General features: G+C 36.6%; 2 protein-coding genes across 3 annotated transcripts; both read right to left on the reverse strand.

Moving 5' to 3' along the window:
- Positions 1-2,515: 2,515 nt before the first annotated feature.
- LOC113300124 (protein MICRORCHIDIA 6-like) lies at positions 2,516-9,607 on the reverse strand. Of its 2 annotated transcripts, XM_026549310.1 has the most exons (21): positions 9,529-9,583; positions 9,231-9,357; positions 8,337-8,665; positions 8,162-8,236; positions 8,013-8,047; positions 7,679-7,757; positions 7,461-7,550; positions 7,308-7,383; positions 5,988-6,066; positions 5,545-5,679; positions 5,271-5,369; positions 5,065-5,163; positions 4,822-4,968; positions 4,600-4,692; positions 4,354-4,405; positions 4,122-4,233; positions 3,698-3,936; positions 3,487-3,599; positions 3,176-3,255; positions 2,998-3,040; positions 2,516-2,888 (listed from the first exon to the last, which is right to left on the reverse strand). In XM_026549310.1, the coding sequence occupies exons 3-21, from the start codon at positions 8,656-8,658 to the stop codon at positions 2,787-2,789; spliced, it is 2,070 nt and encodes a 689-aa protein (XP_026405095.1). In that variant the 5' UTR covers positions 8,659-8,665; positions 9,231-9,357; positions 9,529-9,583; the 3' UTR covers positions 2,516-2,786. The 2 variants fall into 2 exon arrangements, with proteins under 2 accessions (XP_026405095.1, XP_026405094.1); XM_026549309.1 differs by lacking the exon at positions 9,231-9,357 and having other exon boundaries at positions 9,529-9,607.
- Positions 9,608-22,451: 12,844 nt separating this feature from the next.
- Positions 22,452-23,735, reverse strand: LOC113296325. Its single transcript, XM_026544633.1, has 2 exons — positions 23,541-23,735; positions 22,452-23,372 (listed from the first exon to the last, which is right to left on the reverse strand). The coding sequence occupies exons 1-2, from the start codon at positions 23,733-23,735 to the stop codon at positions 22,452-22,454; spliced, it is 1,116 nt and encodes a 371-aa protein (XP_026400418.1).
- Between the last annotated feature and the right edge of the window lie 747 nt (positions 23,736-24,482).

Consider the following 24,482-nt stretch of genomic DNA (forward strand, 5'->3'; position numbering starts at 1 on the left):
CTTAATACATTCATCAAATTTATAGAATCTCCGCCATTTCTTGACCAACAGTCCTACTAATCCAAACATTACAACTGAGTCTGACATTCCACAAGACGCAACCAAATCAAGAGGCCAAATTCGTTTTGTTACAAACAAACTTGCATCCCTGCAAACAACAGCAATGGGATCTTCAAAAGATCCAATCAGGGTTTTAACACCTTTTAAACATAAGGTAAAATAGAGTTAAGTAACAATAACAGTAACACAAACTAGAACTACAGTAACAGGAGTCTTGGTAGCAGGAGTCTTCTGAATCAGTCGAAATCGGTCTGGATCGGTCGGAAAAGGCCTGAATCGGCATCGGAGTTTTTGAAATCATTGTTGTAGCAATTTATGAAGTAGTAGATGGGTTTATTCTTGATGATATTGCTGATGGAGTTGTTGATTTCTCCACTAACTTCCTTATCGTTGATGTTGTTTCCATCACAGTTGATGAAGATGTCTACAACTTTTTGCTCGGGTTCACAAACCAACACACAAGAAGATAGTTAATTATGAAATACAGCAATAAGATTAAAACTCTCAGAAACCAGAGAAAAAGAAAATCCTAGATCTATAAAAGCAAAACAAAGGAGAAACTAGCTAGTGATCAAATACGATTAAATCTATATCTGAATATGAAGGATTGACAGGTGAAGAAGATGTCAAGGAGGTGGTCTGCTCAGATCTGCCCCCATGGGAGCCGATCTGAGCAGGAGGAGTTTAGTGGTTTGGGATTTCTCTTATCTCTCTGTACTTACAATCATGTTAGGATTGATTGTACTTACAATCATGTTGATGTTGTACGTAAATCAGAACTTACTTCATGAATATTTCCATTTTGGCATGAACTAATAATTTGTATGATGAATGTTTTTAATCCTGGTGAGATTGGGGTATACCCAGATTAATTGGGGTATACCCAAATCTAAATGGACCTAGTGCTCTTGCTAAGGGGTGGTCAAAATTGGTGATTTTACTTTAATACCCTTGAACTAATTAACTGAAAATTAAACCCTAAAATTAAAAAACTCTTAATCTTCCCTAATCTCTCTTCTCTAATCTCTCTGCTCTTCCCTTTCATCTTCTTCCATTTCTTCCATCAACCGAAAATCCTCAACATTGATTTTCCAACATTGGCCGGCGAAAAGAAGACTCTAAGTGATGTCTAAACTTAAACCCATCATTGTGTTGTGTGATTTGGTTGTTATATAATTGTTATATTAGGTTAGAAATCAAAAATTATGATTTCTGTGTCTTCGGCGGCAAGGTCGTGACATGCATATCTTGCCGACTTTTCATAATAGCCATGACGACTGTAAATTTTTTTCAACAGCCGGCAGGGTATTTTTTGAAGACCTTGCCGGCCAATACAGCCGGCAAGGTCGTGACATGCATATCTTGCCGACTTTTCATAATAGCCATGGCGACTGTAAATTTTTTCAACAGCCACCAAGGTATTTTTTGAAGACCTTGCCGACTAATAAACAGCCGGCATGGTATTTTTTGAAAACCTTGCCGAGTAATACATTTTTCTCAACAGCCGGAGGGGTATTTTCAACAGCCGGCAGGGTATTTTTTGAAGACCTTGCCGACTTTTTTTCTGTCGTCTCCTGTATGTCAAAAAAAAAAGTCGACAAGGTCTTCATCGTCGACCTTGCCGACATTTCATACTTTCAGAACTGAAAGTGTTGATTTCTGATCTAATTTTGAGTATGATTTCATACAACATCTCTGCAATCCCCTCTTTAGAAGTGTTAAGGTAGTGTGCTTTCATTTCCGTTCCAAAAGATTTTCTCAAAACAAAATTTTTTCATCAAAAACCTTCCCAAATAAGTTCAATCAAAAACAAAATTTCATAACTCAATTTCATAATTTGAGAAGTTTTAATCTACTTAATTAATTAACCTAATCAGATTAATGTTAATTAAACAAGGGCATATTAGCCATTTAGAAAATACAAGGTTAGGGGTGGCTTGGTTTTACTTCATAATGACCAGATTTTGTCTTATTGGGCATACCCCAATTAATCTGGGTATACCCCAATCTCGCCAGGTTTTTAATTTGGGATGAACTCTTTTTTTTTTTTTTTGAAAGATAATTTGGTATGAACTGAATATGTGTTATCTAATTTACATCAAGAATGTTTCAACACAAGGTATAGTTAGCATGATAATTTGGTATGAACTGAATAGCTGTATATATGTGTTATCTAATTTACAGAATATGCTGATGGGGTCAAGAATGTTTCAACACAAGGTATAGTTAGCATGATGTTTCGGTTGCGCAAACCTATAAACCAACATACAAGAAGCTAAAATTCCAACATTTCCCACAAAAATACTTACGAGCAGCTTAAGCCAAGACATCAGCTGTTTTACTACCACACCTATAATCGGGTTGCTTTGCATATGCTTGGACCTAAACTGTTCTAACACAATGACATACATCTTTCTGAATCTTGCCTACATTTGTGATTACAAAGACGAGGACATGTTCCTTGGGAAGCTGCTTTTTAAAAATGACACTATTTTCTTTTCTTCGATTGTCAGTATATTTAGTAATATTCACATTTACAGACGAACAAAATTTGGTGAGTAAAGACCCAACTGCCTATGTACCAACCGTGAAGGAGGGGTTCCTAATCTAAGTATGATACGAGATCTCCAAACATGAGGAGACTTTTCCTTCTTTTCTTCCGTATCGCGGATCTAAACTAAAATTTAACCCCAAGTTACAAATGAACAAAAAAATTCTACTACCATTTACACTTTCTCCTCCTTTAACATATCCATCAGTTTAGATTCGGCCAACAGTTGTTCGTACTCGAGCTCAACTTTATCTAGTTCATTTTTGAGACCTTCTACCTGAAAAGAAAATTGCATTGATTGTTAAAAAAAAGATGTCTATAGATGTTTTTTTAAGTTCCTGAAGTACTCTGATCAAATATATATCAGGAAAGTTGAAGTTAGATGCCTTGAAATTAAGCTCTTCCTCGCTCTTCTCAAACTCCAAGCACCTGAAAGGGCATAAGTAAGATTTTACGTAAGTCCATTTGATGTTCAGCATCGGATGGAGTGGACAGTGTGTGCAGACTAATCATTTGATGTGCTGGATGACATGCAAGTGTGAGCAAATCTAACAAAAGACTTACTGTTCACGGAGCCTCTTGTTTTCTTTAATTAGGATTCTGGCCTCTTCACTTTGCAACCCATTTTGAGTGTTATTAGCAAGCTACCAAATAAAGAAGGAAAAAGGTTAGTAATGGATTAGATTTTTCTCCAGGTAGTCACATTTCAAGTTACCTTAAGAAGGGCAGAAAGAAACAAAATAATAATTCAAATCTGCGGTTACTACATTTAGAAAATGGAAGATATCAACATAACAGCCATTAGATAGATTTGTTTCAGGATACAGAAACAAGAAAATCACTGGACAGACTTTGTATATATCTGTACATATTACCTGTTTATCTGAATGGAGTGGGCTATCAGTTGCATTTTCTGCTGAGCTTGCCTGCCTTTTCCTGGTTTCTGGTTCTATGACGTGATCATGTTCCTTCCTCTTCGTCGATAGTTCTGCAAGTGTGTACACAGAGATCATTAGAAGTGAACCTAGTGATAAACATTAGAGAACAAAAACAGTTCTCGATCAGAGGCCGATGCTTTAAATTGACCTGGTTCTGTGCCAAGTTGATCGTTGGCAATACTATTTGTTTGTCTTCCTCCTGAAAATGCAGATGGGGATATCGCATGATCTTGAAAGAGCCCACCTTCAGAACCTACTCTTGAACTATCATATGTAGGAAATCGACTCATTTTGTTAGATATTTTTTCATTAGATGCTTTCGGAAGCTTTGGTGTCTGAGGCTTCTTCCTGAGTTGTTGATACCCAATTAATCCACAATGGAAATCCCTGTAGAAGTTTAAGATAGAACATACCCACAAGGTAATGCATTATATGTATGATGCTCATAAAGTTGTACTTAATAATGTGTCTCCATATGATAGCTATAGCTAAGAGAAATATAGAGCTAACATAACTAAACCGAGTTTGTAGACTACTAGGATCTCAAAGATGATATGTATGGCGTGTCTTACCAATACTCCAAGGTCATTTCTTTCAAACGGATTTCAAGCTTTTGAAAAACTGTAGTCTTCTCAAAATCTTGCTTGTTGTGAGTAGGTTCAATAAAATTTGCCTCCAGAACACCTACAGAAACAGATCATATTTGGGGAAGGACTTAAAAAGAAGTTCATTTCAGATGGAACAACATATATGAGAGATAACAAAACAAAATACTACATATTTTTATTTCCAAGAATTTCTCACCTACTACACCCCTGCCCCTACTGTTGTTCTGACTGAGAACACGCCAAAACGGCTGTCAAGGAACGTGTTAGAAATAGACAACAGAAGAAACGTATCATGCAAGTGGAAGTAAATTTTACAAGGCACTTAACTTTAACTTGAAAAGCCCATTTCAATAGATCCTACAATCCAGTTTTACCAGTAAAATGAAGTACGAAGCAATTAAACATGGGTGGTCTAGAGAAGTGAAGTGAAAGAAAATACTACCATTATAAGCCTGTTTTTATGGTAAACACTGAATCCATGGATGTTCACATGTGGAGCTTCCTTCAGGAACCCTATTGTGGTAACTACTACACCCTGCAGATGAAACAACAAGATAGCTAGTATCATTTAAGAAGAGCTCAAAGTCCACCCAGACCTGTACACAGCAGCAAGCTACTCTCTGTAGGGGCAAAAAATAAAATTAACTTCAAGAATGAAACGAACCTCCGAATTTGGACCTATTTGAGGTTTGTACAAGATGAACTCAGGATGCTTAAGATCATCGGCAATATTGTGATGTTTAACAACTTGTCCACGCAGAATTATTCTGAAATGCTCAGGTACTCTCAGATATAGGATAGATAAGTACTCCTGTGGTGTAATTTAAAAAAAAAAATACAATAAACTAATTAGATCTAGCAGGTACGAACGACATCGAGTAATGAACTACCAAAACCCCAGACTCACACGAAGAGAATAGTGGAGCTGGTTGGCGATATGTTGTTGGCCTATAGCTTGTAAACTGCCTTGTTTAGCCACTTTTGGGGCTCCAGGTAATCGGATATCCTGCAAACAAGTAAGACATGCATAATGAGACCAGGGATAGGAAAACTAGAAGAGACACCTACACAGGAAAAGAAGAAGATATGACAGTTACAGCATCATCAACAAACCTCCACATCCGCCTCAAAATCAAGTTCCATTTCCCCATCATCGGTGAACCAGAGATTGTAGATAATAACTTTTGTGCCATGTTGTCCTATGTCATCGAACTGCTCAGCAAATCCAACAGAGAGAAATAAATTTAAGAAAGAAAAGCAAAAGCGATTACAAAAATCAATTAAACAGAGCCGTCTTAATATTAATAGCTTGTATTAGAACAGTATACTCTGAACCCAAAACAATAAACTTCTGACAATTATGAGAACTGAGACAGTGAGACTTTACTTGTTTCATCAACTCGGTTTTTGTTTTATAAGGAGACCACTGCAGGAGCATTGAAAGATTGAGCGAAAAGTGCTCCTCCGTAGAACGTAATAGGTTTTTAAATTTGCGAATTGATGTGGTATACTCAAAATCCACCTATATCCATGCACACAATATAATGAGATCCCAAGTAAATATTGCGAATCTAGAACAGTACAAGATATTAAAGGCAACAACAATATGACAAGCATGACTAGTAATTACAATTTATGATTAACGTAACACCGACCAGAAGAGTAACACGCAAAAAAATTGGAAGGAAGCAAATCCATAGAACGGGGCAAAAAATAAGCCAGCAACACCCCTGTAAGTTTTCAATGCTGCGTGCATGGGCATATTTTGTATAAAGTAGCAACATAACGATAAAAATCCATCTACTATCAAATTACTGATTCCAGACTCACCATAGGAACAACTATTCTGTCGTGACCTGTTTGTCTCAAAAAGGTGTAAGAAAGGAGACCAACACTTTGAGTAAATGACCTGCTCACAAAGATAGTCACCAATTAGATTCCCGAAGCTTAATCGGGATATCAGTATAAAATAAACGAGTTCAGCATTTGAACATCATTATGAATCTTAATTAAATGCAGGTATAGAGAGTGATATTGGCTTCAAATGCCTCAATGGGAGGTTAGGCACTGAATATGCAATTGTTTTTATATAATAAAGAATTTTTGTTCTTTTCCAAAAGATGCTTAAGATAAAACATCAAACTGCAATAGAGTTTTAAGCAGAAATAAACCAAAAGATCAAACAGATAAGCTAACAAAAACAATCTACAGGAACCACATGCCACGTTATAAATCAGGAGTTCCCTATCAAACTGCATAAGTCATTTACTTTGAATTCAGAGCTCAGATAGAGATGGATTTTCCATGTGCCACTACAAATATTAAAGAATGATGTCTCTAATAAAACAAGTATACCACCAAGGTCACTGCTCTTGAAATATTCTTTTCTAACAAATAAATGCCTTCTCCTGTTAACACTAAACCAGGTCGTCCATTCCTTAAGCTAGAGAGAGCTGAAACAATAGAGTTTCACTTCCCTATTGTAAGTCCAGTACTTCAGCTAACCTAAACGCAGTGTATTACAGTAACTGGTGCAAACAAGACCAAACACACAGTGGATAGTTTGTTTACATGGAAATTAAAATAGCTTGGTGGATGTTCTGGATAGTGGCAAGAAAGAAAGTTACAGCCTTGAGGGAAATTCACCCAAGTTAGGATATATACTGTAGCAAAACTGTGTTCATGGAGTCCACCACCTTGGATGAAGAATCTAAGTAAGAGTACTGGAGTCGTGTAAACCGACAAGGTTGTCCTCTGGCTAAAACAATATTTCAGAGTAAGATAAGAAGGTCCTACACAAAAATAATGGAGTATGGAGTTTGTAGCTGGAAGGTTTTAGACATGTAGTGAAGCATAGGGATAAAAAAAATCCAACATACAGCTGTGGTAGGCGCATATCCCCAAACTTTAGAGGAGAAAAAAAGTTGGCAACATTTCTACACCAACCCCTTTTTTGCCTTCATGCAGCCATGAACCTCAGTCACCGCAATTACATACAGAGCAAGTTATGTACCCGTGTATAAACCAACAAAATTGGTCCCTCGCATGATAATTTCCCTACTTCTCACAACATACCAGCACAGATGCCAAATCAAAAAGATATAAGGTAGAACTAGATGGGCTATCATGATGTTAGAATTAGAACCAAACCTCTGCTCTTGGCGGCGGCTAAATACTATCACATCTGCCCCAAGCCTCATCGTGCTTGTCTTGAACCCATTTCCATCTGAAAAGCTACAAGCAACCCATAAATATGCCGCAAGGTAAAATCAGAAAGTGTAGTGAGTGGCAAAAAAAAATTACATTGTCCAATGGCAAGATTTGATTTCTTATCCGAGAATCCAAAGCTCATACAGCGTCGCATTGCTTCAGGGTCCATACCACCTCCATCATCTTCAAATTGCCATCCCAAAATTCATATGTATGAGCATGACAATCCAGATAAACTCAGTAGGCTTGAACAATGAGAAATGTGAGAAAAATCATAAGCGCAGATCTGTACTTGAAGATGAAAAAAATACCTTGGATTAGCAAAGCTGGACTTCCATCATGAGGCGTTTGAATTTTATCTACCATGACAAAGGTAGCTCCATTTTGAATCTAAATCGTGAATCAACACGACATTAAAATTTGAGGTCAGAAACAAATTAAAAACTAGATAGCAGGATTTGACGAGATAAAAACAAAGAACGATGCAGGAAAAAGGATCAAGGGCTCATGCAAGTGGGGTTTGTTGAATAAAATAAGATAAGAAATTATAAGGTATCTGGAATACCCTGTTATTCCAGACACACGCATGACATAACAAGCATATTTTGCAAACCTCTATTTAATATAGCAATAGAAAGAAATTACCTCATCGACAGCATTGTCAAGCAGCTCGGCAACGGCTGCAAAAAAAAATGATGTCTGTAAATTGGAGAGCATGGGAAGTGAAAATATTGAATCAGTGATAATAACGACAACTTATGGAAATCCAGTGACATCAATACAACTGTTCTTACCACCAAAAGCCCAGTTGTGTGAAGTAGCATTTGAGTGAAGAAACTTGGGATGAACTCGCAAATGATTTTGCCCATCTGTTACACAAGGCCAAAACAACTCATTTCATATCAGTCAGTAGCTCACATGAAAGAACAAAGCACATGCTATTGTTACATAGGCGGTAATCAGGCATACTTTGGGTGGCAGATTCAGAAGGTCGTTCGTCCGTATAGGTCCCAGCTTTCCAGAATTGACGAGTAAGTGGAGCAGGAGGCAAAGAAGACGCATATGTTGGGCCACCAATAGCCATGTGATTCCCTTGATTCAAGGCACTAGAGCTACTTTGAGTCTCGTTCACAGAATTCACATGTCCATTCTGCAGAGGAAACTTTTCAGATTTAATCTGCTTCTTCAACAGCACATCACCTGGTAGATTTTTCTCCTGTTTAACATACTTCACTTTTGGGTCTTCCGTCTCATCATCACTTGACAATTCCACAACATCCGTGTAGCTCATCTCAAGCCTGAAATGCAGTAACATAATATGAGCAATGGGTTTAAAAAAGAAAAACACAATGGAAACTGAATCATAGTGGTCTCAGATTAGCATTAAGATTCAAGAATAAGTTCCTTGACAATCCAAAAGTTCACTGAGGCCCGTAAAATTGAAGTCATACTCAAGAGTTTAAAGACATGAGAAACTTAATGTGTAAGCAATAAATTCACACCTCACACCAATTAAATGGGTAAAAATGAAATTTACAAGAACCTCCATGAATGTATGCATTATTAGTTGCAAACCCACATAATACGGATTAATCAGAACCCACATCTAGCATGCATGTGCCCTAAATCATGTAATAATACTGTACAAACTCTATATTTTCTATACACAAAAACTAACACAGGCTTGACTAATTTCACACAAAACATGTGCCCCAACAATATCTGAGAAATGGGTTTGTGAAACATTTTTAGGAAAAAAGCGAAAAACAATGTAAATAAGCTGTGACTTAAATGACTAAAAAGAGAAATTTCCATATCAGTAGTACTAGTTGTTGCAACTCAAAATCCACTTTGATGAAATACCTCGACAATTACTTCGCATTGCCTCTTAATTCTTCCGAAACCCACATACAAGAAGAAGGAGAAGAAGAAGAAGAGATGAACACCACCAACAGTAAATCAGATAACCACAAACCCACTTTATAAAAACCTAAAACACCCAAATAACCATTTATGGAAAATTATCAAAACCCACCCACAAAAACATTATTAGAACCATATGATTACAATTAAAGCCAAACTCAAGGGGAAAAAAAAAAGTCACTTCAACTTAAAAAATAATCAAACCCAATTCAAAACTTTGATCAAAAGAAACTCATACCTAAAACCTCACGATATCTTGAGAGGAGGAGGAGGAGGAGTAGGAGGAGAGAGAAACACAAGTCCAAAACAAAGGGGCACTAAAAAGTTCAACATTGGAAAAACAGGAGTCCCCATATGTAGGTACTACAACAATCTCACGTGACCATCAAAAACAATGGGTCACGTGACTTAGTGTATGACAGCTTGCATTTGTTCTTTACAGCTGTAGAAACTAATTACTCCAAACCTGTTGGAGGTTCGGGGTGAGGCTCGTCACTACATGTCAATAATTCACCTACGCTCGTATGGGATAAAATCTAATGAGGCCCCTTTTTAATCGGTCTTATATTTTTTTTTTCTTTTTGCTGCAAAATAAGATGATTTATTACGTAACGCGCGCGTTATAGTCCCGGGCTGTCAACATCCATGTAAGAAAACTCCAACAAAAAAAAATGATGTAAAAAAACCCCAAAATTCCTAAACTGTCTGAAATACCCTTTATTTTTATTCGGCCAAAGCTAATAGAGCAAATAAACCCTACTCATTTTTTCGATACCGCCATTATCTTCGTCTAATTCTCTTTCCTAGTCTCCGAAACATAAGAAAAAATCAGATCTACTTCATCCGTCGCGAAAATCATCCTCTGATTTTTAATTTTCCCTTCTTCTCTTCTTCAATGATTACTTACTTCAATCAATGAAACCAATTTTGACCTAAATCAGATCTACGATTTCTTCCTGTCTTCATCTGTAGCGAAAATCATCCTCCGATTTTCGATTTTCCCTTCTTCTATTCTTTAATGATTACTTACTTCAACCAATAAAATCAATTCTGACTTAAATCATCTCAATTTTCCGACCTAAATCCTCTCAAACAACAAAATAGTGAAGAAGCAAACTAAACAAGAGAAAAATAGAGATGAAAAGTTAACGAAAACAGTGACAAAAAACTCCAAAAGGTAAGAATCGTATAAACTCTATAGTGATGGTGTTAATTTTTTTTTGTCTTTTTTGATGAAATCACGTAGCCATTAATTCTGGTAGTTTTGATGAAACCAAAAATGGTTTTATCATTTTTCCGTTGTCGAACTTGGTTCCACCTGAACTGTTGGTGTGTTGATTAATTCTGGTAGTTTTGATGAAACCAAAAATGGTTTCATAATTTTTCTCTTGTCTAACTTGGTCCACCTGAACTGTTGGTGTGCTGATTGATTATGGTGGTTTTGATGAAACCAAAAATGGTTTCATCATTTTTCTCTTGTCGAACTTGATTCCACCTGAACTGTTGGTGTGTTGATTAATTCTGGTGGTTTTGATGAAACAATTTTTGGTTCCATTATTTTCACTTTGTATAATTTGGTTCCATCAACACTCTGTTGGTGTGTTGATTAATTCTGGTTGTTTTGATGAAACCAAAAATGGTTTCAGCATTCTTTCCTGTCGAATTTGGTTCCACCAGTACTGGTTTGGTGGTGTTGGTTAACTCTGGTAGTTTTGATGGAACCAAAAATGGTTTCATCATTCTTCCCTTGTTGGTTCTACCAATATTGGTTCGGCAGTGTTAGCTTATTCTTTTTTTGGATGTTAAAATCATTTTTGTTTTGCATGGAAAAGACGTGAAGATTCCCTTGTTGGTTCTACCAGTAATGTTTGTAATTTCATACCAACAATTTTCTTTTGCAAGTGCTAACCATTGAGAAATTTGTTTTATAATTTCAGGGTAGATGGTAGCCTTCATGTTTGCTATTACATGAAGATCCTCTTGAAGGGAAACATGAAGTCTCATGAATAAAATATTTCAGAAAAGGTGGAGAACATGAGAGCAAGGTTGTGTTACAAGATCCTGATGGACAAGACACTGAAAGAATTATAAACGAAGACATAAAAATTAGTGTATTGTCAACTAGGTGTAAACTTAAATGCTTATAATAGTTTAGAAAGGTTTAAATGTTTTATGAATGGTTTCAGTTAGTGTACTGTCAACTAGTTGTAAACAATGTTTGTAATGGTTTCAATTATGTTTAACCCAAACCATATTGTCGCAGAATGTTATGTCTGTTTTTTGATGAAACCAAAAAGGTTTCCAGCATACTTTGATTCCACTGTAGCAGTAAAATGATGAAACCATAAAGGGTTCCAATATTGCAGGTGAAACCAAAAGGAAAAGGGTCGTATCACGACTTGGTTTAAACTCAAAATTTTGATATATTTCAAGGCATGGAACATTTTCATGTTCCAGGGAAGAAATACAATTACAACAAAAAGTATTGGACAATAGCAAGAAATACACCAAGGATCGCTTAGTATTAGACAATAGCAAGAAACACACCAAGGATCGCTTTTTGGCGATCAACATTCGACACAATGGTAACAAGTCATTGCAATAATTCATAACACGACAAATGAAAAATTCCAAGACAATTCTGACATACTTGGACAACTCAATAATGCACAGTTAGAGAAGCAATGAAGTGAATGAAACCAAAAAAGGTTCCAACCTATTTGTGTTCCAAAATAACAGTAAAAATGATGAAACCAAAAAGGGTTCCAATGTACTGCAGGTGAAACCTGAAAAGGAAAACTTAATCTAAATGAAACACCAGCAGGAAATTAACATGTTTAACTGTAAAAAATGAAAGTTGATGAACTCTAGACAAAATAAGATTAGACTATAAGACTTCACATCTGCTTCGTATGTCATCTCCTTCGATTATGAGTAGTAAACAAATTGCAGCCACCACAAGTTCTCATCTTCTTGTTAGGAATTGAACATGTATTAGAAATCCTTTTCTTCTTACTTGGGCGACCTGATTGTGGCAAAACTTTAGGTCCAAGAACAACAAACTTGGGTGAAATTGTTGCAGGCCTTTCAACTGTGGGAACTGGATGAATTAGTCTTGAATAGACTCTCGATAGGACTTACCGTATACCTGCAAGAGAAATTACAAATGCCTCTTTGGTATCTCCTTTGAACAGATAAAACCAAAATTGGTTTCGTGCAAATACCTCTTCAACATTTCCACTAAAAAAATGTGTACGTGTTATGTACCTGCAGGAGAAATTACTAGAGGTATTGTACAAGTCCAGATGATAATTAATATAGCTCAATGCAAACAAGAATGTCCAAAACCTCAAACTATACAGTCTCATGCATTTGTGGTTTGTGGAATTTTACTGCTAAGGTAGATTCTATTAAATAATATTGTGTTATAAGTTTTTGATATCAACACGACAAGGTAATATAGCTCATGAACAAGACAAAAGTCGTTGCTTGTTCAAATTATCCTCGAACTCCAGTCGCAATTCTGACCCGCCAACAATGAAAACTCTAACTATTGAGACATAAACTTGGCCAAATTATCAAGTACAGTATAATGCCGAAAATGCACTTAAATAATCTAAGGAAAGATGGAATGAAATAACCCACTCACCAACATCACCACTTACTGACTCAATAACCTTGCACTACTCATTCAATACTGACCACCTACATCGGTCACTCAATCATTCACCACTATAATGTGGTATCAGTACTTAGATGAAACAAAATTAAAACAAAATTAAATGAAACCAAAATCGGTTTCACCAAAATTAGATGAAACCGAAATTTATTTCGTCACAAATGTACTCTTGAGTGTTTCATAAATTGGTGAATTATTTAACACTTCTTAAGCTTTGTGCAGTTCCATTTTTTTTGGTTACACAGTCAATTTCTTTACAAACCTGAAATATGATGGAATTAATGGTTGGTTTCCTCGATGAGAGCTGGTCGAACTAGGGCGTTACTCTCTAATCCTTAGCAGGTCCTGCATACTTGGAACTATCTTTATGTATGCAAGAAGAATTCCATCAAGGTACAAGAAAGCAAAATGAAAGTTCTATAAACTAAAAGTAACAGGAAACGACGTGAAGGGAGTGAACAATCTTTCATAAACATGTTACATACAAAGTATCAGAACTCAAATAGAACCATATTATCATTGAAAATCAATTGGGGTTTCTGTAAAACGTCACTGTAACTCTCAAATTTAGGGTAGTTAGTCTTATTAGTTTACAACAATATTGATTTTTGTATTATAAAGAGGAACCAAAAATATTAATTTTCAATTCCCAATTACAACAAAATTCACAACAAAACAAGATCCAATATCCAATTCAATTAAAAAAATCAATGAAATAAAAATATTGTAATAACTTACCAACTTCAAATTACCATTAATATTCATCATTTCTCCCAACACAATAATCAGATGAAATGGAATCCCCGTCAATGGTTCATTTCCAGTATAAGATCAACTCACCACCATCACCACCTTGGTTTGCTAATTGAATTTGTAGTAATAATCAAATACCTAAATCATTTGGGCCCACTCTCAGATTCAATCATATTACAATCAATCAGTTCACCTTACTGGTAACTGTATTCGTAGTCGCTGAGGTACTCTTGGTGGCGATGTGAAATGTTATAGTAGCAGAAAAAAAAAGAGGTGTTGGTGGATATAGAAGAAGGCAAAAAGGATGAGGTGTTGGTATTAGATCTGAAACCGGTAGTGGTTTTTGGTGGTGCGGCGATAGGAGGAGGTGGTGGTGTTAGGGGAAAGGAGGAAAAAGAAATGAATTACGAGAGAGAAGAAGAAAGATTTATATGCCTATGTGTATAGTGATGGTCAAGATTGGAAATAAAAAGGTATTGGAAACTAAATTTAACCATTTTAAATTGAAACGGGGTTTTTGTTTCATTTTTCCTGAATATGGTTTTTAAAAGTACCAAATAATATGGCTGGTGTTTGTGTAACTCAAAGAGTATCACCTTGGTTTTTTAGAGCTTAATATGTTTATTAACTGTGAATCAAATTGTCTGACAGAAGGTAACCTTCAATGACACTAGGAGGACTATCTAGCCAAATCCTAGTAACTCTAAATTTGTTGCTAAATTTAGCAAGTTTATCAGCGACTTCATTACATTTCCTTGGGACAAAACAACACTCCCAGTTTTGAATAGCTTTTAAAATCTCAAAAGCGTCAAGCAGAATGGTTTCATTCTCCCATGCTATCGTCAGCGCATTGTTGTTGATGTAGCTCTCAATCCTTTGAAGGTCTATTTCCAAAATGACTTTTGTCAGCCGCAACTCCAAACACCAACTAACAGCATCTCTGAATGCAATGCATTCTGCTTGCTCTGAATTTGCTATTCCTGCATAGCATTTTGCGAGCCCTCCTCTCCATTTTCCTGCATGATCACGTAAAACAAGAGCAATTCCAGTTAGACCAGAATTTGGATCATAAGATGTATCACAGTTTAGTTTTAGAAAGGGGAAAGTTGGTGGTTTCCACTGTGAGGTATGATGTACTGTATGAACATGTACTGCTCTATTCTCTAAATGTTTATTATTGAGGCTTTCCATGTAGTTGGTAAAACTCAATGCTTTCCTTGCTACTCCTTGTGGATCTGCTTTGATGTTCTGACACTGTACTTCACATCTAGTGTTCCATAAAGTCCAAGAGACTGTCATTGCAGTATGGAGCCAGCTTGTCTGGCCTGTTTGATGTTGATGCATTTGCCACCAATTATCAAACATAGTCTCAAAATTGTTGTAGTTTCCTGTGAGGACTGTTGAACCACCTGGCACCAGCAGCCAAACTGCTTTCAGGAAAGGGCATGAGAACAACACATGCATCAAATCTTCATCAAACTGATTGCATAGAGAGCACTGTTGATTGATATATCTACAGACTCTTGCAGACCTTTCTTTTGTTGGCAGTATATCTAAGAAACATTTCCAGAAAAAATGTTTTATTCTTGGCCAGACTTGAATACCCCAAAAATCTTTCCAGCTAATGTTTGTGCCTGGGATGAAATTGGAAGTTTGTAGATTATCTCTGTTAATATCAAAAAGCCTGTTATAGGCAGATTTCAAAGAGAAATTGCCATTTTTTGTGAGATTCTAGATGAACTTATCTTCAGTTGAGGCGGGAATGCTCATTTTTAGAATTAAATCTGTTGTGGGAGTATCAAACAAACGCTGAACCAAAGAAATATTCCACTGCCTGCTGCTGTGAATTATGAGTTCTTGAACCCATATGAAATTCTCAGAGTCTATCACATCATCTCTTGGTACTGGAGGATTATCTAATCCCATAACCCAAACATCTAACCAAATTTTTATATTGTTTCCTTCTCCCACTCTCCAGCGGCTATACTGCCTAATGAAGGTAATTTGTTTTTTTATACCATTCCAAGCCCAAAAACAATTATTTTTAATAGAAGCATGAATCAAACTAGTGCCTGAGAAGTACTTTTCCTGCATTGCCTTCACCCATTGTATATCTCCATTAGTGCATATCCTCCAAGATGCTCTGACTAAAAGAGCTTGATTTAAAATCTTCAAGTCTCTAAAACCCTGTCCACCTTGAGTTTTGTGCAGGTTCAAGTTTTTCCATGAGATATAGTAAGTACCTCTTTTCTCTTCATATCCCCCCAAAAATCTCTTTGTGTTGCATCGATCTTCTTGATGATATCAACTGGTATTTGAAGACAACTCATTGAGTATGAAGGAATAATATTTGTAGCTGTCTTTATCATTAAAGATCTGCCACATTGCGACATTATCTTACCATTCCAAGCTGAGAGCCTATTTCTAACTTTGTCAAACAGATGATTAAAGTACTGTACTTTGTGTTCATCCTTGGCACCTTTAATCTTCTTGTTAATATCTTGCAGAAGCATTGTGGGACATTTGTGCTGAAATGCACACTTGACTTATTGAAATTTACCATCTGTCCTGAAGCACTTCCAAAATCATCAATTATTTTGAGTGCATTATTGACATTATGCAGATCTGCATTGAAGAAAAGTAAGCAATCGTCGGCAAAAAACAAATGAGAGATATAAGGTGCACCATGAGCAATTTTAATACCCTCAATCTGATTCATCTGTTCAGCATGATAAAGTTGATGTGAGAATGCTTCCATTACAGTAATTAATGGATAGGGTGAAAGTGGATCACCCTGTCGCACTCCCCTTGTAGGCTGATAAGAAATACACGGATCACCATTTAGAATAATTGAAATTTTAGTGGTACTGATACACTGCAAAATCAGGTTGCGGAAAGCTGTGCACAAACCCATATGTTCCATAACATCTAAGAGAAAATACCACTCAAGACGATCGAAGGCCTTTGACATATATAGCTGATAGGTGCTTAGAATCTTCTTTTTTGTTCTTCATAGAATGAACTATTTCCTGAGCCAGGTGAATGTTATCTGAGATTTGACGACCCTGTATGTATGCTACTTGAAGAGGTGATACAATTTTCCCCATTAAGGTCTTCATCATGATGGATAAAATCTTAGAAATGAGTTTGTAGCTTGTATTACACAAGGCAATATGACGCAGATCAGAGGGGAATTTCTTGTTCTTCGTTTTTTGGACAAGAGTTATAATTGTAGCATTCAAACATTTCGGCATATACCTTGTACGGAAGAACCGATGTACCATATTCACCACATCAAGACCAACTACATCCCAATGAATTTTCAAAAACCCTTGTGGAAATCCGTCTGGTTCAGGTGTCTTCCATGACTTCATTCCCTTTAAAGCTCTATGAATCTCAGCATCATCTGGTATCTTCATAAGTTCTTCATTGTCCATATCAGTTATAACAATGGGAATGCATTGAAGTATTTGATAATTTTTAACTGGAGAATAGGTAGTATGCAACAATTTATAATGATCTGTGAGAAAATTCTCCAAATCACTTCTTGTTGTGCACCAATTATCATTACCATCCTTTAGAGCAACAATGTTGTTTTTTATCTCCTCTTATTTGCATTAGCATGATGATATTTGGTGTTTCGATCCATCTCTAAATAATACTCCTCGCTTGCTTTCTGACCCCAATAATCATTTTGAATTTGATGTCAGTGCTCAATCTGGTTCTCTAGTTGTTGTACTTGGTTTGTTGTGTCACTGTGTTGAATGCCTACTTGTAAAGCTTCCATTTGTTGGTGAAGAAGAAAGATATTGCTTTGGATATTTCCAAATTTCTCCATGTTCCACTTTGATACAAACTTTCTATCCACAATGAGTCGTCTTGAGAACTAATAAGCATGTGATCCATTGAATTGATGATTCCAGGCTGAGACAATTTCATTTTTGTCTCCATTTAAATCAATATTGTCCAACATGATTGGACAATGATCAGATCCCAATTGCGGCAGGTGTAATAGCTTTGCATATGGGAAATGAATAATAAAATCATCATTTGTAATGGCTCTGTCAAGTCTCGACCTACGAACACCAGTACCATGTACATTTGAAGGCCAAGTAAAATATTTTCCTGTGCAGCCCATATCCTCTAGACCCGCCTCACGAATTAGGTTGATGAAGTAAGAATCCCTTGAAGAAGTATTAGTATAAGAAGTATGAGAAGAAGTACTGCCAATTGATTTCCTGCTCTCATTTGGAAATACCAAATTCAAATCCCCAATGATAACCCATGGTTATTGAATATCCTGACTTAAATCTTTGATATAAGTCCATTGTTTCTCTTTATGATTTGGGTATGGAGATCCATACATACAGGTAAGGATCCATTATAGTTTACTTAGATCATCCTGCACCAAACAATTTATAATCCAAGATTCTGAATTGACAATGCTAAAATGAAAACCATCCTTCCACATAAGTATTAATCCTCCAGCTAGGCCCCTAGAAGGAATTAGTTTATAATTTGGGAATTTATAACTTATAATTAGCCTAGTCATTTTATCTTCTCCTAATTCGGCCTCAGAAATGAAAATAATGTCAGGGTCATATTTGTACATAAGATCTCTAAGATGATCTGTTTGAGCATTGCTCGGTCGAACTCGTATGCGTTGCTATCTCAAGCATATTTATCAATGTTAGTGATCAAAATTATAAGTCTTGATTTCTAGCCTACATAGCTAAAGGTCTCGGACTAGCATAGAAAGTGTAGTTGAGCTCAAGAACTCCATGGCAATCATCATACAAGACGAAGGACTACTCAAGGAACTGGTGGATCTTCATCGACTAAAAGGTATGTGGAGACTTGAACTTATCTGTCACTCAAAAGTCTATCTATTCTATCTCCTACTCTTGAGACAAAAGTCGTTTTGATATATAGACTTTCATTATGCACATTTGCTATTTCGAGCCGAGTTTATCTCGCCTATCTATTTCTCGAAATATGTGTTGATAAGCTTTCGCTTTAGCCGAATTCATCTTACCTAGTGACGAAAGTCATGTTATGTTTCAATCACTTTGAAAATTGCTCTAACGAAAAATGGTCTATAAATAATGGCTCTATCCATCCTATGAGAATGTTTCAATGATTGAAATGAGAGTTTAGATTACATAACCATTGGTAGGATATAAGCATTGTCGTGGAAACACATATATGTATAAGTCCTTATTCCTTGAACCAAAGTTTGCGAACATTGTTGATCAAGATAAATGGAAGTGGCGTGAGCCAAGTCCGCGAACTCAGTGCGCGAAATGGTGGAAGTTTTCGACCCGAGAATTTCTGCTGGAGTTTGTAAACTCCTTCCATGATCACTCTTTACAGAGTATCAAAGATAAATAAGTGTAGTATAGTCGTGTTCGAAGCACAAAGATTGTTGGTGTTCAAGAGAATTATTAAGCCAAACTATAATGTAAAGCTGATTTGTAATTGAGAAAAAAGAGAACAATATTTGTAAAAGAAAGGAATAAGTGATTGTTGTATCTACCAAGACTTTGAGGTTCCACCTAATGTATTCAAGTATTATGTGATCAAATTATAACTCGAACAAAACTGAATAATGATTCGATCTACCCGGAAGATATAGCAAATTGGGATTTTAAAGTAACTAAAACAAATACCATATCCTGACTGATTAATTATGTTTCTAAAATAAAGCTCAATTGAGACATGTCACAGGGATTTCCTAGCATTCAATGTATCCGGAAATCACAATGAATCTTAGAAGTTTGTAGACATCATCAACACAAAAATGCAATCAAACCAAGACAAAGAAATGGACTAAAACATGAAATTCATTTATGACCACTGTAAAGAATACTAGAACCCATTAAGCTTCCCCTCTTGTCTTGGCAGAGAGGGGTTTAACTTCTCATTATTGTGTAGATAGCCATTAAAAGTATTGAATCAAAAACTCTAACACACAAGGGAACTAAAAAGAACTGAACTCAACAGAAAGCAAAAGAAAATTAAGATTGCAGTGTTCAATCGTACCCCTCTTGGTTGATTAATCTCATCCTTTATACAACAACAACTTGACTTCTTCTCTAACTACTTGATTCAACACTTCCTGTATTTGGGGAAAACACTCCACATAATTTTATCTCTTCCTCATATTTCTGCCTACCACAGCTGAAATCAGTTGCCTGCATTTGACTTGATAGAAACAGCTCTCTTCCTAAACTGACCACGCACCAATTCTAATTCTAACCATTTCACCATGGACTGCACCCTTCTCGACTCAACTTCTGTATACGGCCACCACCAAAAATCCATTGTTGTTGCTGTTGAATAAGACATTCGCAGCTCAAACAGTCGTGTACATAATGTACATCGAACTCATGACACCAACACCACTTTCCACAACCATTTCAGACCCATTAAACCGATGCAACACTGCCAGTTCACTCTTCATCTCGTTAAACCAACAGACCCTATCTTCTTCTCCATGTTGTTGTTGCTGCAAACGAGATCAAGCAACCAGTACTTCCATCAAATTCAGTCACCACACTGGTTTGAATTGATGCTTACATCTCAAGACTGCTCCTGTTTCATTTAACTTCAAAACCCAAGAGTTGCTGATGTTAAAACCTCACGAAATGACGAGACTCCAACCTGATTTCCATCATTAATAATCCATTGCTGTTGTTGCTTTCTCAATTGAGCAATTTCACATAAACCCAAGCTGTGGATCCATTAACCAAGTCATTTGTCTCAAGAACTTCAATCAACCCAAATTCCAGCCCTTGAAATCTCCATCTCGCACCACAGATTCATCTCCATTCATTTCAAGATCTAAACAACAACCATCTAATACCAGCACTGCCTTAATTCTTCACGGATGGATTCAGTTTCGAACCCCTAACTAATTCCCATCGTTGTTGCCTAGAAATCCCATCTCGAACTGTATCAAATCAACATCACAACCTAGTTTTTGCTGCCAATCACTTGTATCAACACCTTCAGCAAATCGATTAACCTGAGAAACCATCTTAATCCATTGATTACAGCCCTGGATCCAACGGCATCGTCATGAATTGATGTTGTAAGAACCGTAGTCTTAAAACCCTGATTTCAGGTGCCTGGTCGAAATGTAAGTGATAAGGAGGAAAAGGATAACTATATTTGGTATACGCCCAGGTGGTTTGTCCTCCCTTTAGTCAAGAATCACACAAATGTTTAAAGGACTACCAACACCTTGCGTGTACCCTTTTTAACTGTTACACGGGCTTGCACATATCTTCTGACCTTAACTGATTAGATTGTGCCGCAACATCATCTAGGTGACCCGCAGTTAACTCTTTTTTCAGTGCAAAGATATGTAGCACCGGTGATCCTAACTGCGTACGTCATTTAGGCTTTCATTTAGCCATTTATCTTCTAGGTGATCGAATTCACTTGTAATTCCTGTAAAAGGCTTAAAACAGTATTATTAGCCAATAAACGAGACCTAGCTAGTGTAAATATGGGTGTAAAAATTGTAGCACATACGTGCTTATCAAACTCCCTCACACTTACATTTTGCTAGTCCCGAGAAAAACAAGAAAAAATTATATCCGCTACACAGCTGGATATGGAGAGACGTCTGCTAAACAGCTAGACGGAACCACTAAATAGTGATTGAGCAATGTCTGCTAAACAGCAAAATTATCTCCACTAAACACCTGAATTAAAGGCGTCTGCTAAACAGCTAGACGAATCCGCTAAACAGCTGGATTAAAACCACTAAACAGTGGTGTAGAAAGACCGCTATACAGCTGATCTTATCACATAAAATCTTCACTTCATTTTTTTTTTCTTTTTTTTTCAAGCATTAAAATGTACAAGCAAACAATGAAACCTGAATATGTAGACCTGAAAATGAGAAAAACATGAATTTAATTTACCCCACCCCCAACCTAATTTCTACATTGTCCCCAATGTGGCAGTGGACCAGTGGTTAAAAACAGTTCAAAGGCAGAAAGGGGTAATCATCCAAGCAAAAACATATTATTCATAATAAAGAAAAGAAAGAAAATAAAATAAAACTACATTATTTTACCACTGTCGCAGGTCAGTTCTGTTGCATTTAGCCCATGCAACAAGCCTTTAAACCTCAAGCTCGCACAAGAGGACGAGTTTTGTCTCGTGAGGGCTTCCAGCTGTGATACCCACAAACACATCAGAAGAGGGTTGTCTCCCTAAAGCGCTGAATTTTATGTCTCCAGCCAGACATCTGCAAAACACAGCCAATCAAACATAAGAAGGATACTCCAGAGTCGTGGTGTCGACTTCTGGATTCACACGTTCCAAAAATGGCTTCAAAAGCTGCACATTAAGCTGAAGATGTTGTTGTCATTAGGATTTTGAATGTCAACAGTACCATCACGAAATTCATTTTTAACAATAAAAGGGTCTTTCCATCGTGATTTGAGCTTATCAGGAAACAAATGCAAACTAGAATTGTAGCAAAGAACTGGTTCAACTATTTTCCTAATAGCATGCTTATCAAGAAAAAATTTCATTTTACATTTGCAGTCTGTATCACCCTCATTTCTGATCTCATAAAGCTCATTAAGCTGTGACTTCCTATGTGCGCAAATACTAGGATCAAGTCTTTTCATTCTGCAATACTCCATTCTGGGGCACTTATATGCTTCCTAACAACATGTGAATGCATTGTCTTATGTCTCTCACTAAGTTCAGATGGTATGAAAACTTGAACATCCATTTTGGCATAAAACATCAAAATTCAGTTCACTAGTAAAAGGATTAAGGTCGGGCTTTGGGAATTCCACGGATGGAGACAACGGCTCGGTCTCACTGATTTGGAACGACTCAAATCTAGACTGCCACTTATCCATATCCAACAACAAGGATGAATTCAGTGAAGAATTAACTTCTTCAATGTATCCATCCTCATCGAAATCCAACAGATTAGGAAGACAAGCTTCTAAAGGAACTTTTGCTTCTATATGAGATGCTTTTTCCTGCACACATGTTTCAATCATATTAACTTCATGAATATCATCTCTACCACCTGGATCTTTACATGCATCAAATATGTTCAACTCAACAGTCATATTTCCAAATGAAAGGTTCATTATTCCAGTTCGACAATTAATCAAGGCATTTGCAGTTGCAAGAAAAGGACGACCTAAGATGACAGGTATTTCTTTACTAGCATTAGCTACAGGTTGAGTATCCAAAACGATAAAATCCACCGGATAGTAAAATTTACCGGTTTGAGTTAACAAATTCTCAACTACCCCTTTCGGTACTTTAACGGATCTGTCCGCAAGTTTTAGAGTGATTGAGGTGGGTTTTAATTCACCTAAACCCAACTGCTCATAAACCGAGAAAGGTAGGAGGTTTACACTAGCTCCCAAATCCAGAAGTGCTTGTTTGATCATGAAATCCCCTATTATACAAGAAGTAGTAGGGCATCCCGGATATTTATATTTGGGAGGAGTGTTGTGCTGAAGAATGGAACTTACCTGTTCTGTGAGAAATGCCTTTTTCTGCACATTTTGCTTCCTCTTGACCGTGCAGAGATCCTTCAAGAACTTGGCGTAAGCTGGAACTTGCTTAATCACACTCAAGAGAGGTATGTTAATCTTCACCTGCTGAAAAACATCAAGGATATCCTTATTATCAGTCAACTATTTAGTAGACAATAAACGATGAGGAAATGGAGCATGCATCTTTCTATCAATTTCAGAATGTTCATTTTGAGTATCACTGTGACCATCACTACTCTTAAACTCCAGAGACTTCTCAGGTTCGTTCACCTTCATCGGAGTCTCAATCACCTTACCACTTCTAAGAGTGGTGACAACATTAGCTTGCTCCAAGTTAAAAATTTTAACCTCAAATTGGTCTTTTGGGTTAGGTTGAGTTTGGTAAGGCAATGTACCTTTCTCCCTAACATTGAGACATGATTCAATTCTAACTATGCTAGTTTCCAGCTCATCTAAAGTCTTCATAACATTCTGATTTATCTGTGTCTATCCCTGCATAAAAGTATGTAAAGTATCCTCAAGAGAATTATTATGAGGTGGCACATAAGGGTTACTAGATGAAGACCCTTGGGGAACATTAACACATTTCATTGTAGGACCATTCCTCAACTGAAATTAGGATGGTTTCGCCAATTTGGATTGTATGTTTCTGAATATGGGGAGCTAAATTTTCTTTTATAAGTATCCATGGAATTTGCTTGGTCATGTAACACTTCCTGAAATGCTGGAATTGTAGGACAATCCTTAGTGTAGTGTTCAAGACTTTCGCAAATACCACAAGCATGTTTGACCGGATCAACTACCTTAACTACATTTGGTTTCTGAATCGCATCAACTTTCCTATCCAAACTAGCAATCTTAGCATTCAAGTCATGTTCTTCATTCAAAACATACATTCTAGGCCTAGAACTAGCTAAAGCTTTGGACTTATTTCCATCCCTCGTGCCTGAAGTGTCCCAATTTTGGGAGTTTTCTGCTAGCGAATCGAAGTAAGTCCAAGCATCATCAGGTGATTTATTCAAAAATTGCCCATTACACATCATTTCAACAAATACATGAATTCAAACCATCATAAAAGAAGTTAATTACTCTCCAAATTTCATAACCATGATGAGGACAGCTAGAAAGCAAATCTTCAAATCTCTCCAAACACTCGAAAAATGACTCATTTTCCTTTTGAGAAAAATTCATTATACATTTTCTAAGAGTGAT

The sequence above is a fragment of the Papaver somniferum genome, chromosome 7, assembly GCF_003573695.1.
Source record: "Papaver somniferum cultivar HN1 chromosome 7, ASM357369v1, whole genome shotgun sequence".
In the NCBI taxonomy this organism is placed as follows: Eukaryota; Viridiplantae; Streptophyta; class Magnoliopsida; order Ranunculales; family Papaveraceae; genus Papaver; species Papaver somniferum.

Bases quoted from the DNA above. Each gene is read 5' to 3' on its own strand.
- LOC113296325 (XM_026544633.1), bottom strand. From the start codon at position 23,735: ATGAAGACTTTAGATGAGCTGGAAACTAGCATAGTTAGAATTGAATCA. The intron at 23,373-23,540 runs GTGAACGAACCT...GTTTTTCAGCAG, and splicing joins TGATTGAGACTCCGATGAAG to GTGAAGATTAACATACCTCT.
- LOC113300124 (XM_026549309.1), bottom strand. From the start codon at position 8,658: ATGAGCTACACGGATGTTGTGGAATTGTCAAGTGATGATGAGACGGAA. The intron at 7,384-7,460 runs GTAATTTTTTTT...GTAGCTTTTCAG, and splicing joins AAATCTTGCCATTGGACAAT to ATGGAAATGGGTTCAAGACA. The intron at 2,889-2,997 runs GCATCTAACTTC...TTTTCTTTTCAG, and splicing joins AGGAAGAGCTTAATTTCAAG to GTAGAAGGTCTCAAAAATGA.